General features: G+C 42.7%; 1 protein-coding gene across 3 annotated transcripts in view; it reads right to left on the bottom strand.

Annotated features, from left to right (window-relative positions):
- AGAP1 (ArfGAP with GTPase domain, ankyrin repeat and PH domain 1) overlaps positions 1-17,414 on the bottom strand; it is a 544,363-nt gene that overhangs the window by 103,950 nt on the left and 422,999 nt on the right. The window contains exon 14 of one of the 3 annotated variants that reach the window (XM_084820167.1): positions 16,672-16,749. The exons of the other annotated variants lie outside the window; for them this stretch is intronic. Coding sequence (XP_084676293.1) covers positions 16,672-16,749 — 78 coding nt within the window. The remainder of the gene's footprint in view (positions 1-16,671; positions 16,750-17,414) is intronic. 3 annotated transcript variants of the gene reach the window in all.

Raw genomic sequence — 17,414 nt, 5'->3', positions numbered from 1 at the left:
AATGCAAGTTATGCCCATTTCTTTGCTTGCCCAAGACTACATAACTTATACTTTTGTGATCAACAATTGTAGCTTTGGTGTCACTGTATCTAATCAGGTGTCAAAAATACAGGGCTATATTTGACGGGCTGTTCAACTGTGGACTTCAGCTCTGGTTGCTATAAGCATCATGCAGAAGTAAAAAAGGGATGGTAAAAGGGAGAGATCAACATCTGAAGATTGGGACATTTGGAAGATGGGGTTTTTCTAATATCAGAACTTAAAAAATATGGCAGTCATGACTGAAAAGGGACAGTTGGAAAGTAAGTATAAATGTAGTCTTTAACAGACCTAGGCTTAGATTTTGGCAGACTGTGGCTAGAGTGTGAAATGGTGGGTAGCTGCAGCTGAACACCTCTCTCTCTGAGCCTCATCAGATAGATTATGGCAATTATGACATATCATACATGATGAGACTCCAATGGTACATAGGAACAAATTTATTTGGAGCTTAATTTATGTTAAAACCAGCATTTTGAATTTCATCCTGAACAGCAGGAAGCATTGTTGGTTTGTGTCCCCAGGAATTCTTCCCTGTTAGGAGACAGGCCCCTGTGATCAGCTGAAGCTTCTGTACAGTACAAGGCCTGAAGTACAATATATTGCACTAGGAATCAATCAGTTTATTTCAGTCTACAGACCATATCACATTACACTAGGTAACCTTCAAGAATGATAGCTACATTTGTCTGAATCTAAGAGAAAAAGGTGATGCCAAAGAATCATGAACATTCAAAGAAAATTCTGAACACCTTCGACACATGTACTTCGGTGGTATATACTGCCCATCAGTGGTTCACTGTCCCACCTCCCCACAGTCAGTCAGCAAGCAATGGTGAAGAGTAAGGAGTTGTCCTGCTCTAAACTGAGTCCTGGCTCTTTGCTAAGCAAATGAAGGGATATATACAATAGAGAAGTCAACTTAGCAGGAAAAAAGGTCAAGTGCAGTGTAACCAGGCACATGGGGGTTTTCCAGAAAGAGGTCAGAGGTGCAGGCAAGGTCAAAAACTGGGACATCAGTGAAGTAGAAAAACAAGCAGAAAGCAGAGTTAGGTAGGAGTCCAAGGGTCAGTAGCAGAGAGGTCCAAACGCACAGCAAGGTGAGGGAGAAAACAGGATACCAGAGACTGCAGCCATAGATAAGATATTGTTTCCAGCAGCAGATGTCCTCCTCATGTGAAGAGCCAGATTCATGAGGAGTCTTCTTCAGTAAGCAAGCACTCCTTCACCTGGCCACTGTTCTATCATGGATCTTAAGATGCTGGCATTCTCAGGGGCTAGGTGGCCCAGCATCTTCCTCCCCCTCATAAGGTGAGCTCTCTGCCTCTCCAGGAGGCAGATTCGAAGGCATCACCCCTGAGGCTCCTAGACCATCTTGGGTAGTGCCAGGATCTTCTGAGGGGCCAACAGGCTGTGAAGGTTCTGGCTCCTCCTCTGAAGATGATTCCAGTGGGGGCATGACACCTGGGACCATGACAGGAGTGGAACCAATTATCTATCCTATGGCAATTGCAGTAGTATGCTGAGTTCATAACTAGTCTAGCCTCCACTGCAGGGAAGAAAGTCCATAGTCCTGTATAAAGCTGCAGTTCTGTGCATGAAATCCTGATTGTCTGAAAAGCATGCATAGTGACTTCAGCAGGAGGAGAGGACAAACACTTTGGCAATGCCAAAGGAATGAGCTATCCAAGTCTTATTAGACACAACAGATAATGGAAGTAGGAAGTGGTATTCATTTAAATTTAAGTTAGTGAAAACCAAACCACATACACACTGATGGGATCTGAACTTGGTGGGATTACCCTGGAAAGATATAGCATGGTAGGTAGCACAACAAAAACATAAACTTTAAATATGCAGTAGAAAAGGCAAAAGGCAAAAAAATGTTAGGAATTATTACTAAAGGGATGAAAAATAAAAATGCAAATATCATAATGGCTTTATGGAAAGCTATAGTGTAACCACACTTGGAATACTGGGTATGCTTCTGGACTTCCCAATCTCAGTAAAAGTGTCCTTAGGCTAAAAAAAAAGGTATACAAGAACAGTTGGAACATCTCTCCTATAAGGAAAGGATAAAGCAGTAATCAGAGTTTTTAGTTTGGAAGAAATACAACTAAACAGGGTTTATAAACCAAATGAAATGGAATTCAATAGATTTAGAAAAGACCAAAAAAGGGACTATTTTACAGAATGCAGAACATCTTAAGAAACTCACTGCCACAATTTATGGTGATGACACTAGCTTAGATGGATTAAAAAAATTAATTCTATCCAGTCTCCATGAACTTATCTATCAACAGCTCTTCTTGTAATATTATTCCTAGCTCAATGAAACCTCCCTGTTCAGAGGCAGAACACCTCTGAATACCAAATGCTGGGCACAAAGTAATATAGAATACTTCCTTCTTGAGTTTCTCAGAGGCATCTGGATGGCCACAGTTGGAAACAGAATGCTGAACTAGAGGGATCCTTGGTACGAATGTTCCTAACTATAACAAATGTTATAGCTGTAACCGTAAAAAAAGCAACAGATTAGTCCTATCTTCTAAGCCCATAATGATGATGGTGGTGGTGATTAATACTGGACTCCATGATTCTCTATTGGCAATTTAGGAATATAATAGATTCTTCAGAATAACCCAGCAATGGTATCCAGTGTCATGCAGCATAGTCCCAGGCTCTTAGTTACTGATTTACTTAAAGTATATAAAAGGCTCCTGCAGCAGCTTATAATCTATCAGAAAATAAAACAGTCCCTGCCCGCAGGCTTACAATCTAAAAAGACATGACACACAAGGGAAATGGGATGCAGAGGGCAGAGGGGGCACTAAGGAGACTTTCAGCAGGGCTGGTGGAACAGCCCTGCTTACCTCTCATCTCTTGGGGTGGGTGGGTATGGGACACAGTCCAACTGGAGCAAGCCTGGATGTTCCCTTTGCCTGCTTCTGTCTCCTTTCCTCCACCCTCTTTCCCACAAGGCCATTGGTGTCAGTTAGCCATGTGGGTGGCAGTGGGGACAGGGGATGATGACACAGAAACATATGATAGGCATGAGAAATGTTGGTTGCCCTAATACCAATTCTTGTGAGGAAGTACAGTAAACTATTTGCCCTCCAGTGGGCGGGGGGGGGTGGATTAAGACCAGGGGTGCACAACCCACTGCCCAGGAGCCACATGAGGCTGTCCAAGGTCTTACTTGTGGCCCCCACAGGTGCCCTGACCCCCCAATGAATCCCTCCCCCACTGATTGTTCTGCACTTCATTCCCTGTCCCAGAGATCCTCATACAGATTGTTCTTTTCCCACTGCTGCTACCAGCAAGGAAAGAGCAATCTGGATTGCTGGGATACATGAGTTTCTATACGACACTTTCCCTGCAGCATGGGTAAATAATATCCAGACTCCTGTCATGCATGGCTGTTCAGATGAATTTTAGTTACTGCAGCTTGAGAATACAGACAAGGGTGCTTGTAGAGGCTTGGGCTACCATTTGTCTGCTTGGCCCTTGCCCACGATGGCTTATAACTTCTTGGGGAGACAGATCTTCTAGGTTTGTGATCTCTGAGTTTCTGTCCTCTCTGAAGGTGGTGGTTGCTTAGGTCACTGCTAAAGACACCATCTTTGGACCTGAATGATTATTCTACCAGTCAGTCACAAACCTACCCTTTCTTGGGTAAGGTGTTTGAATCAGTGGTAGCAATTCAACTCCAGAGACTCTTGGAGGACCATTGCCTATTTAGATCCATTTCAATCTGGCTTCCAGCAGGCTTTAGAAATGAAAAGACAGGCTGTACTCAAAGTAGTTATTTGAGTGGTCATCTATGCATCAGACGTATGAGCTCTGCAGCTGCACAGAGCCTAGCTTCAGGAAGCTTCTATAGCTGAGGAAGTTTTGGAGGGAACCCTTCTCCTGCCATTGCAGTGCGCATGTCCCTAGTGGGTTCCCGCTTATTCCCTCAGTTCCGTGAGACTGACATTGCAACCCCATAACGGAGAGAAATTTTCACAGAAAAATACCTTTGGTACCCCACATTGAACTCAAATATGGCACCGAAGAGGAGATGGCAGGTGGGCTGTGTGAATACACAGATGATCACTCAAAGACCAAGAGTTACAGGTACCAATCATCACACATATGGTCAAGTAGCAAGCTAACTTACAAGGGAGGTGGGTTGGTGTCCTACTACAATACAGAGAGGACAGCATGACCAAAAGTATAGTCAGATCTAGCCCGAATGTCCAGTCTGTAATGTTTTACAAAGGTGGACGGTGTTGACCAGGTTGCAGCACGGCACTGTTCAGGGATGGCAACACCCCTGTGGAATGTGATGTCGCTACCGCATGACTAGATTGAGCTCAGACTGGGGCAGACAGTTTGAGCCCAGACAGCTCATACAGTCAGGGCCAGAAATATTGGAACAAGGATAACTGTTTTGGCAGTTGGCCTCTGTACGCCACCACATTGAAGTTGAAAGGAAACACACCCAGATGGGAGCGAAGTCAGGACTTTCAGCTGTCATTCAAGGGGTTTGACAAAAGTGGGGCACTAACCATTCAGGAAGGACAGCCAGTGGCATACACACACACCCATCGTTGGTGGCTCATAAGTAATGGAACAAACCAACATCATTTCAAACTTAAGGATCGCCTTTAATACCTGGATGAAAATCCTTTGCAGTCAATGACTGCCTGAAGTCTGGAACTCATGGACATGACCAAATGCTGAGTTTCCTCCCTCGAGATGCTTTGCCAGGCCTTTACCGAAGCTACCTTCAGCTGCTGCTTGTTTGTGGGTCTTTCTGCCTGCAGTCTTGTCTTCAGTAAGTGAAAAGCATGCTCTGTTGGGTTGAGATCAGGTGACTGACTTGGCCATTCAAGAACATCCCACTTCTTTGCCTTTAGAAACTCGGAGGTAGCTTTTGCTGTATGTTTTGAGTCATTATCCATCTGCAATATGAAGTGGCGTCCTATCAGTTTGGCAGCATTCGGCTGAATCTGAGCAGAAAGTATAGCCCTATACACTTCAGAATTCATCCTGCTGCTTTTATCAGCAGTCAGGTCATCAATAAACACCAGTGACCTGGTTCCATTGGCAGCCATACATGCCCATGCCATAACACTGCCTCCACCATGTTTGACAGATGATGTGGTATGCTTTGGATCATGAACTGTTCCTTTCCTTCTCCATACTTTTCTCTTCTCATCATTCTGGTACAAGTTAATCTTGGTTTCATCATTCCAAAGAATCTTATTCCAGAACTGGGCAGGCTTTTTTTAGGAAACACCTAAAACACCTGCCTTTCGGTTCTTGAGTGTTACCAGTGGTTTGCACCTTATTGTGAAGCCTCTGTATTTATGTTCATAAAGCCATCTCTTGACTGTAGATGTTGACAATGACATGCCTACCTCCTTGAGAGCGTTCTTGACCTGGCTAGATGTTGTGAAAGGGTTCCTCTTCATCATGAGCAGAATTTTGCGGTCATCCACTTTAGTTGTCTTCTGTGGTCTTCCAGGCCTTTTGCTGTTGCTGAGCTTGCCAGTTAATTCCTTCTTTTTCAGGATGTTCCAAATTGTTGTATTGGCCACTCCCACTGTTTTTGCTATCTCTCTGATGGGTTTATTTTGTTTCCTCAGCCTAATGATGGCCTCCTTCACTTACATGGACACCTCTTTGGACATCATGTTGGGGGTTCCAGTGAACAGCTACCAAATACAAATGTAACACTCAGAACCACCTCCAGGCCTTTTATCTGCTTGATTGGTCATGGGGTACCCAGGAAACAGGCCACACCTGGCCATGCAGCTGCTTGTCAGCCATTTGTTCCATTACTTATGAGCCACCAATGATGGGTGTGCGTGTATGCCACTGGCTGTACTTCCTGAAGGGTTAGTGCCCCACTTCTGTCAAACCCCTTGAATTACAGCTGAAAGTCCTGACTTCGCTCCCATCTGGGTGTGTTTCCTTTCAACTTCAGTGTGGTGGTGTAAAGAGGCCAACTGCCAAAACAGTTATCCTTGTTCCGATATTTCTGGCCCTGACTGTATGAAAGTTCGATGGTCTTAATGACCCAAGATGTGAAGCGCTGAGTCAAGAGAGGCTGGCCCTTGTGCTTGCCTCCATAGCAGACAAAGAGGCGGGACAAGAGTTGAAACTGTTTAGTCCTTGCCTTATAAAAGGCCAGGGCACAATGAAAGTCGAGCGTATGCAGGGTCAACTCCGAAGTTATAGAAGGAGAAGCAAAGCAAGCAAGCAAGCAAAACTATGTCCTGATTTAAAAGACAGGATTGACACCAGAGAAACCATGTGGAACTTCATGGGCGAGATGAACAGGTACAGCTGTCAAAGGTCCATGATTGGCCGAAGCCCTCCATCCTTCTTCAGTACCATGAAGTACCTTGAGTAGAAAGTATCCCAAAGTTGTGTTCCTAGGACAGGTTCGATTGCCCCTTTATCAAGGAGAGTCTGAACTCTGGTATGGAGGACTGGGGACAGCACAGTCACCAGCACGGTACCGAGAGGAGGGAGGGTATTGAACTCAATCCGGTAGCCCCTCCAGACTATTGCAAGGATCCAGAAGTCCAATCTGATCTTGCACCAAGCAGACAGGCGTGCTCCAAAAATGGGCATTTGGGCCACAAGGCGAGGACGGATGGCAGGAAGCGAGTCAAAGGCACCGCTTGCTTCTGCTATCAGGTTTCCTTTGATAATTGCAGAATTTTGAGGTTGGAAATGATTTCCCTGACTGACTTGCCTGTGACTGTTGTTGCTGATGTTGTCCTGATGTAACTGCTGATGTGGTTGGTACCCAGTGGTGGATGACTGAAACCAGTGGCATTGCCTGGGAAATTGCTTGCGACATAAAACCCATACGATGAGCTGTGGTATAAGCCTTCTGTACCAAGTCAAGCACATCATCGGTTTTTGTGCTGAACAAGCCTTGCCCATCAAAAGGTAAGTCTTCAATAATGGTTTCTGATTTCCTGTGGAAGACAGGTCGACTTCAACCAGGTATGGCAATGCAGGGTTATGGATCCAACTAGTCGCAATCAACTTGGTGGCATGATGTATTTATTTGCTGCCTGGATACCTTCAGTCTCTGATTGGAAGAGGCGACCCAGCTCCTTCTTGTCATCTGGAAGATGCTCAAGAAGATGGCCCACTTTGTCACATAATACTATCTGGTCCCTGACATTGCTGCCTGGTAATTCGATATTTTAAGGCCCATCTCTGTGGAGGAATATAGTCTCCTCCCGAGTAACTCCAGGTGTGATGACCATTGAATTTGGGGCTGAATGTCTGAAGTACTGGATGTACCCAGTATTGGCCTCTTGCTAGATATCAATGGCATGGGGGGGGGGGGGCTTTCCAGGATTGCTGAATGGTTTCCTCTAATGCAGGGAGTAGAGGAGTAGAGGTCTGAAAGACTCTACATTTACGGAATTGAAAACACCCTCTGATGTAGATGTTATTGAAGCGGGTTCTCCCCCTTGCATTGGCATTGGTGGAGCAATGGCAGTCAAAAGAGAACTGAGGGAATAAGTGGGAACCTGCTAGGGACATGCGCACTGGGACGGTGGGGGAAGGGTTCCCTCTTCAACTATGGAAGCTTCCCAAATTAAGGCTCTGTGCAGGCGCAGAGCCCATACGTGTGCTGCATAGAGACCACGAAGAACAGTCTTGATTGTTCTGATGGATGCCTTATGCCAGGAGAAAGAAGGCAGGACAACTGCAAAGTGTAGTCTCCAGACCCTGCCATCTTCATTTCTCATAATGGCTCTGGGACACACGTGGGAAACACTTAGGAAATGAGGATGGGGGTGGCTGCAGCTAAAGCTTTCCTCTGCAGAACATCCACCCACCACAAAAAAGAAGACAAAAAACAAAAGGGACTCTTCCCATTTCCATCTGGTAACTTGGGGGGGGGGGCGGTAAGAAAGCAGTGTGGGAGGGTCAGGGAAGCCAGCAGGAAGCCAATGGGGCTTCAGGAGCCAGCTGAGAGTAACACTTATTTAGTATATTGGGGCTCAGAACCCACTTATGCCTTGTACCGAGGTTTCTTGTCCTTTGTGACTAGCCAAGCCTCCCATGGCAGCCATTTTGTGGTGGTGCTCAGGACAGTTTATCAAATTGCCAAATGTGTCCCTGGGCCCAAAATCATTGCCTGCCCCTGTGCTATAGTGCTCTGCAGGCATTTTGTCTCCCATGCTGTTTAATGTCTACATGAAACCACTGGGGTAGTCACCCAATTCTATCCTCCTGTTTATCTGATGCAGGTGAGACAGAGGAATTTCTAAATGGGTGTGTGAGGTCAGTAATCAGATTGGATGAGGGCTGGTAAATGGAAATTTAATCCAGAGAAGATGGACGTTTGTTGGTAGATGGTTCTCTTCATCAGGGAAGTTGTGTCTATTTTGTCCTTGGTAAGGATGTACTGCTCTTTAAGGATCACATTTGCAGCTTGATGAGCAGAATCATATCTTCCTAAAACAAACAGATTGCTATGTAAAGTACAATATCCTCTCAAGACCCCAAACATAGCAACCTGCTGAATGTGGCCACAATGGACCAAAATCCAAAAGTCACCCAGAGCTAGACAGAAAGAAACCTTGTCCTCCCAACAAGCCCACCCTCCTCCCATTTTTGTCAATCCTGCTTCATTTCATGCAAAACCCAGCTTTTAACCTCTGATGAAGATAATGGAAGTCTGATATCAATTGCATCTCCAAGAAAGATCAGAGCAAGACCGAGCTTAAGTAGGAAGATACTGGTCTTTAGGCTAGATAGTTCCGCCTCTGCACTGACTGAGATTTTGATCATTAAAGGAGCCTGGTCTGTTTCAGCCACCTCAGGCTGCAATGAGACTGGAGTGGTTGTGGCACTAGTGACTTCATGACCCTAGTTCATAGAGTCTGAGGATAATAATGCAACCTCCTCCAGATGCAGAGCAGCCATTCCCTGGGGTTCTTCTGGAACAGTGAGATCTGGGGAGATGGAAGCCTTGTGATGTCCTTCTGTGCCTGAGACTTCTATTGACACCAGAGCCTCTTCTGGGGATGAGAGATTGGAATCCACCAAGGATGACCGTTTAGGGTTCAGCACCTCAAGACTATCCCCCGGGCTTTTGGGGGTCCTGGCCTGGTGGGACATCAGCAATGAAAATTATGCCCAGTCGAGGAGCATGGACATCAGTTGCTAGTTCCCATAACTGCTCCTCTGATCCATAGCCATCAACCTTATATTCTTCCTCCCTGTCTCTTTGGATTGGTGGTGGAGGGGGCATCTGGGAAAGCACCTGGGAGAGCAGGGACAAGTAATGAACAATAGAATATTGGGTGAATCTTCATAGTACGGGACAGGGCAAGAAGGAAAGCTCTGGGGTTGACTGAGACACCTGAAAATGGCCCAGGTATCAGCAGTCCAGTTTTCGGGAGGGACAGGTTGTTCAGTGGTATTTGGTGGATAACCATACTCAGTTGTCCACCTGCAGAGGTTTCCTAAGCTGACTTTTTTTTTGGTCAAGTTGTGTATTATAATAACTGCAGTGGTATTGCCATTCAGAGCTGGAACAACAGGCAGGAGATCCAAAGTTATGGAGGTAAATAACCTCTGCTAGAAATTAGAGTTATGTAGCAAATGTACATAAGTACTAGCAGTAGAAATCCTGTTAAGACCCATCTAGAGCTGTTTCATTTGTTCAACTTGTAGGGCAGATTTGTGAATCATCATCATTATCATCATCATCATCATCATCATCCAAGGGTGGTTGCCCAGTTTACCTGAGCCAGTATCCCTTTACGCAAAAAGGAGACACAGGGTTTCTGCCTTGGAAAATGCAGTGACAGCAGTTGCCAGCCTCAGTTTTACATTAAATGGAGGGGGTAGGGTGGGGTGGGGGAGAGAAAGGCAGACTTATCTGGTAGTGTGCTGGTGGAAGAGGGTAATTAAGGTTTGTAGGTCATCTGTTCACTGGGGGTAATCTGCTACTCACCAGAGGTGAGCAGATAAGTGACATTTTGCCTATCTATAATAGGGCATTTCTTGTATTATCTACCTACAGACTTTGAATCTAGTTGAGACATATGCTGAGGTAGTTATCTCTATGAAGAACAGGACTGAGATACTTATAGACATATACACTCAAATTCTGATATCAGAACTAAATGGTTAACTATTTAACTCAGCTATATTACAAGTTGTGCAGTTTAAATCCCTGTGAGCCCAATCACACATTTTATTAAATAGTTTCTAAGTTTAACTGTTATATATGGAAAGGTCTACTGTAATAGTATTTTAGCAGCATCAACCTGTCAAAATCAACTTGTCCAATTACCTCAAACTGCATTAACAACAGTGAATATTACTCTAATTGTGTCCAGTTTCTATGCAGACAAAGTCCCACATGGCTAATTCTGCATCCTCAGGGACAAGAAACTTGGCCATCAAACTGATTTCACAAAGAATCCTACTCATAATACAGGTCCAGGTTGTCATCATTATTTATTTTATTTCCCCCCGTAAAAGGTTAGTGGGCCAATTAGTCATCAGTTATTTTCTGAAAACTTAGCATACAGAGGGTTAATGGGGTAGAAGTTTTCTGCATTTGAAGGACAGCAGAAAGTATATAACAACCACTCTTTTTAGAATCTGGATACAGAACGGTGGAAGTGACACATACATAATAATGTGAAAGAATCCAGAAAGCAATCAGTGGAGTTATGTTTCCAGTAAAAATATGGATTCAACAACAGTCATAAGTCCGGGTTATTATATTTTTGTTTTATTAATTTTATCCCAAAATGCAGATTACCATTTTTTTCTTTTCAGTAAAAGGGAGAATATCTACATAATACAACCCATACTTCCTCTAAGTCAGAAAAGGATATTTGTAGCATAGCATATATTAAAAATGTCAGAAGTCCAAATTTCTCAGTGTCCCTGAATAATGGCAACAATAATAGCATAAAGCCATCCTTGTGAGTTCTGGGAACTAGTAGGAAGAAAGGAATCAGAGTGTAGCAGTAACAGACAGTGTCCAGAAAATTATAAGATAAATAGTAGAATGCACCAATGATCTATGCTTTCATGTTTTTCTTAGGAGCAAGGGAGACAGAGAGAGAAGCATGTTAGAAGTCAAGTCACTAATCCGCATATAGTGTAAATTATCCAAGACTAGGGCCAATGATTAAAGATCTGGTTCATTATTAGAACCCAATGGGCTGATTTGCATGATCAAACAGCCCACCATAGCTTATTGAAGTCACAGCAAGCTACAGTGCATGCTGGCAATGCCGGTAGCCTTTTTGAATATTCAAGCTGTGGCCACTGCTTGTTGTGTCATCTGAACCCGGGCGACAGGGGTTGTGCAAGAGTTAAACAACTCTCACATAACCCATGGCCTGTTCTAGGGTTATGCAAGGATTGTTTAACCCTCGAACAAACCTCACCTCCCGGGTTCGGATGACATGACAAGGCTTTGGACGACAGAGCTTGAATATTCAAAAACTGCTGGGCATGCACCATGGCTCACTGCGGATTAAACAAGCCACAGTGGGCAGCAGTGATCATCTGAACTGGGATACTATGTGAACTTCAGCACTCTGCCTAGAAGCCTATCCCAGCTCCATTATACTCTTATATCTCCAGTTCTCTTACCACTTTTCAAAACAACAATAGCACAAAGGTCTTTGTCCATATGACCTAAGCAAGGTTCTCTTTCATTGATCCTTCTTTCCATCACCACCTCCTCCACATATTTCCTTCCATTTGGTCCTTACTGTTCACCCATTGCCTACTCTGGACCACCTATCTTCAGCACCCTATTCTGTTCCCTTTTACCACTGTGAAATTATGCCCTATTTGGATTCGTTAAAAGGAAGAAACTTTTGGTCTTTTTGCCATAGTGGGCCAGAGGAGGTTTATTTACACGAAGTACCAGGGTTCCTAGAAAGCAGCTCAGAATTAAAGTCAATCTGCAGGTGGGCACAGCCATCTAGACAAAAACCAGGAATTTATGCTGGATTTTATGCAGCATGAAAATATAAAAAGCCAGTGTGAATGAGGAAGAGATATTGTACCTCAGCCTTCCCCAATCTGGTGCTCTCCAGATGTTTTGGACTACAACTGCCATCAGCCACAGCCAGTATGGTCTATGATCAGTGATAATGGATGTTGTAGTCTAAACCATCTGAATGGCACCAGGCGGAAGGCTGCTGTACATGAACCAAATGGTTCTTTTCCCAGGGAAGTCATGGGAAAGTGGGTTAGATGCATGAGACTCTGACCTGGTCTGTACAGTCATTAAAGCACTGTGGTTTGCAGGTGTCCAAAGGTGCCTGTTCCATAATCCAACCCCTGGTCGTAGCTTGTCATGTCATCTGAACCTGGTGAGGGTGGATTGTTGGCATGATTAATAAACCACCCACAACCCATGGGCTATTTTAGGATTGAATGCGGTTTGTTAACCGTGCCAACAACCCACCCTCGTCAGGTTCAGATGACACTTCAGCACTTTCCAAGCAAAGGGAGTGGGGGAATTGACAAGTTCTTTGACAAGTACAGAATATGGCTCTGCTGGGCTAAATGAAGTTGTGTGTGGAGAGGATGAAACTGACAAGGATATTGACAAGAGGGGAATTGCCCTCTGTGATGCTACATAGTGAACAGGCAGACTTGTGACCGTGTGCACTTGTGCAAGAATGCCAGTAATTTTTTTTTTTAATAACAAAAACATTGCACAAATTTCAAGATTCCCCCTAAATTGTGCAAATTGCTGCCATAAAAAAACGGAATCAGCATATTGGCTCGACTCGCTACAGATTGAGTAGATGCCAGTGGGGAGAAGTGGAACGAAACTTGCAAGGCTGACCTGAAAATATCTGTCGAGTTTTCCCCCTGCAAAGGGAATTGTCATACACCCCTACCCATGGCTGGTGCAGAAGACAGAATCCTGATTTGGGAAGGTTGTACAACAATAAGGATGTTGGAGAAATCCCCAGTGGAACCGAATGAGTTCAGATTTTCATGAATCTGACCTGCGGATTCCGCAGTGGACCTGCTGTTCCCGTCAGGAGGATTCTGTGGGCTGGTTTTCTAACTTCCCCAAATTTTGCACAAATTATGCCATAAAAAAATATGCAAAATAAAAAAAACAGCCAAAAACTCGCATTTCCCCCATAGGTTATTGTGAAAATGTGCATTTGGTGGGAATTCACACATTTTTGCATGTGCAAATTTGCGCAAATGAGCATTTGTACTAATTCAGAAACAGAAAAAATCTGATTCCGTTGATGGGCAGACGATGGAAAGAAAGGTGGCTGAGAATCCATGAAACACGGACGGAATGGATTTTACACAATCCCTACATTACACACACTGGGGCTATATATGAAGTTCACTGGGTGGTTTGGGCAAGTTACTCTCTCAGCCTAACCTACTTTACATGACTGCTGTGAGGGTCAAATGGGACAAACTCTATGCACATTGCCTTGAGCTTATTAGAGGAAAAGTGTGATGCTAATGTGTCAAGTGTTCAAAATAGCAGATGGGTGGGAGTGCTGTAAGTGTCACTTAATTTCCAATGAAATGTCTTCTGGACCTATGATTTTTCTGGATGCATACAAATCAAGGGCATTAAGATTGGGAGGAATCCACCCTGGCAAAATCTTCTGCTCTCATGACCACTTTCTCTGCTAGATGGTAGATAGCCGGAAATCGTCTGTTATGCCCATCCCATTAACAAATACTTAGAACCTGTCTGAAAGAATAATGAGGGACATTGCCGAATGATTCTGATATGCTGGAGCCAAAATATATCAATTTCATTCACAATAGAAGGTTTACAAAGGATGCAACCTTGCTCATCAAGGTACCACAGCAGTATTCTTTAGGATGAAGCCAAATTTAATTATCAGGTCACACAAGGATTCAGCGTTCTCCTGTGAAAACAAGTAACTCTGTTATGTTCATTAGCACAGCCTTGTAGCTTCCAGGTAGGGGAAAAAGTTTATCTTTAATGACACAATAGTGTCATGCACTAAGGTTCTTAAAATGGGGAAACCACCTGAAATTCCTCCTTGGAGAGCCGAGGGTGAAGTTGAGCTCAAGTGCTCCTGCTTACAAAGGCTAGTGGTCACAAAAACTTCAACGGGTTTTCTGTGGCCTCAGAAGGGGGAACTAGCCTATTTCCTGATTCTCATAGGATACTTTGGCTTATCGAAGTTCAGTAAAGATATGTTTTAAATCACTGTTTTTTAAAGACCACCTATGTGTTTAGTAATATTGAGGTCCAGAAGGCTTACCTTCTTCTGGAAACCTGAAAACCTTTTTTTAATGGTGCCCCTTCCAGTGGGAAATGGGAGACTGGCCGTTATCACAGTATACACGGGAAATCCTTATTTCCCAATGGGAGGGGCACCTGGTGGCAGCAGAGGGAGGTGATGGCAACTGTTGCACGGTACTCCCTCTGAAGCTACTAGGCATCTCTCCCATCAGGAAACGGGGGTTCAGAAACCACTCAGCAGATACCTGACCATACTAACCACTGAAGCCAAGTCTGCTGATGACAACTCTTTATAAGCGATATCTATCTATCTATCTATCTATCTATCTATCTATCTATCTATCATCAAGGCTTTTTCTAGTCATCTCCCAAAATTCTTTTCCAATGCTGTCTCCTTTCAGCCAAAGAGGAGAACATATCCAATAAGGATGAGAGAGAACAGATGGACATGTAGTTCTAGCAGGCTTGTTCTTATTACAGATGTCAAGTTGTGTTTCTTACAAGATTGCAGATTATATTTGCAAAAGTTTTGGTCTCTATATCAAGGAAACCTTACTGAAGGCTATGTAATTTTTCAAGTATAGGATGATAGTAGAATTGGGGTATTTGTACAGTGCAATTTTTGAATGTGAATAACAATTATTTGTCTTGTATGCAACATACATGAAAGTAGAATACTGCAAGTTTCATGTCAACTGCAATGATTTACTAGTATAGTACATAGGCTGCAGCATCAATAAGACACAGTCATCTTTTGGTGGCAGACAAGGTTATATAGTTTCAATTTTCAAAATGTTGTCAACTAGTAAAGAATGAAACCTAAGATTATAAAGATACTACCAACCAAACACTATGTAAGATATAACATGTAAAAGACCAAAATAGAGAATATTCAGTGAAGCAATTGCAAAAAAACAGCAGCAAAAACCAAAATTTGTGGCTCTTTTTCAACTGCAAAAAAATCAATATTTATTAATCCTCAGCAACTGATATTTATGTCTAATTCATTCCTAGTTTTTCCTCTAAAAGCCCTTTGAAAGGTAACAAAAAATGGTCGTAGACGTTATAGCTTTGTTATTTTAAAGGTGACAATTTAAACTTGACAATGGGAAATAAACCAACATTATAGTAAAAATTTCCCCTTAACAAGTGGCTGTAAAAAAGCACTTTTGCGTCCCAGATAATTTTATCCGGTGGTGTAACGAAGGCAACTGCCTGAGATACAGTAGTAATTGTGTAAAAAAGGAAACTGAAATAAATCACCAAAGGTTAATGATCAGGATGTGAACACTGGGACTTGTTTACAGAACTAGCATGCAATTTAAAATTTACAAGAGATTTAATACTGTCTCTTCTCAATCACTAAAACCAACAGCCCAGAAAACTGTGACATTAAGGAAAATATTATAGTTATAATAATTCCAAAGTAAGTCAATTAGTGTAAGGGCATGTGCTTGTGATTACTTGACCCATTTGGTTTTCACTTAAGTGAAAAAAAATCCCCCCACTACAAGAAGATTACTGGATTATGACCTATTTTGCATTCAGCATCTTGTACACCATCATCATTTACACACCCTCAGAAATGGTGGCTGAAGATTTTTTTTTCTCCTTACTTGGCTTCCAAGTAATTTTGACCTTTGACATTTGTAAAAAAATAAAAAAGAAGGCAGTTTATAATTGCATTGTTCAAATGAAGGTGAAGGAAAGAAATTCAATCTGCTATTATACAAAAGCCATGATGGCTGTCTTCACTGAAAACAGCAATGTAAGTCAATTTGTGAACTTTGGCACCAGGCGACCTTTAGAAATACAACAATATACAGAATTTACAAGCAAGAGTAGCACATGCAAATGGTTTGGCTCTGTCTCGCTTTTGGATTAGAGCTGCAGAAAGCATTATGGAGAATGCTTTCACAAAACAAATTAAGACTGTTACTTAAATGTCACAGCACACTATTGTATTTGGCTACAGATCATTACACCTGATACCAACACTTTAAAAAACTGTAATAACTTGGGAAATATTACATTGAGTGCCCACATGTATAAAGGGAAAATAAAAAAAATGAAGAAAATGGGTTCTTGAAGTAATTTAAACATCACTACTCCACGACTAGAGGGAAAGGTCAAAATTTAAGTAAACTGAAAGGAACATGAATGGGAAAATAAAACACACAAACAGAAATATGAAAAGACCAAAGGAATGAGTCTGCAAACACAACATGAAAGCACGCATGCTTTGGGCAAATTTTGTTTCTATCCCTTTATTTAGGAAAAGGGAGAGGCAATGAAGATACAGCTTGGAGAGGGAGCAGTAACTCTACAACATGGTGTTTTAATTTTGTTACCTTCAGTGTTGGTGCTGCTGCTGCTGTATATATTTCGCAGGCTACCAACACGGTTTAGTTTCCATGCTTTGCGTTTGGCTGCATCCAGAGAGCAGAAAAGGGAGAGAAAAAAAAGAGAAGAGTAAAAGAAAGAACAGAAAAGAATGGAAAAATGGGGGGGGGGGAGGTTGAAGTAGCATATGTGGCAAAATACAAGAAAAAGCCTATTGGAAACAGCTACAGACAAGTTGCACAGTGTAAAGCTTTAGAAAACTGGTTTTTCCAAGAAGGAGGAAGATTCTCATCAAACGTTCACCACTTCTTCAGAACTTTAAAGCAGAGTTTGAATGTAACTGGATCATCACATATGATAAAAGCCAAGCTATCCACTCCCTTCAAACACAGCACACAACAGTAAGAGCCAAAAGTTAAAATTGTGATTAATTCACAGTAGTCACTGCCATACTAGGATCTACATTTTTCCTGGATTGTGTAAATTGCCAGATATTTTCAACCATACAAACTTTAATTCCCGGCGACAGTAATAATGTAAACAGCCTTAGATAATGCAAACAGCCTCAGATATGTTTTTATTTGACTAGATGTTATTTGCTTAATGATGGGTTTATCTTAAGTAGATATCACCAGTATGCAAATTCTGCTCTTCCTTAGACACATGAAGTATAAATTCTTGTTTAAAGGGCAAGATTTTTAAATTAAAGTGTCACTGTTGATGACTACTCTCCCATTTTGTTTCCCAAAGT

The sequence above is a fragment of the Heloderma suspectum genome, chromosome 1 (genome assembly GCF_057233095.1).
Source record: "Heloderma suspectum isolate Gila_16-S chromosome 1, 16-S_ref, whole genome shotgun sequence".
Classification (NCBI taxonomy): Eukaryota; Metazoa; Chordata; class Lepidosauria; order Squamata; family Helodermatidae; genus Heloderma; species Heloderma suspectum.
Note: the sequence above shows the minus strand (reverse complement) of the source record. Positions and strands in the feature narration are given on the sequence as shown.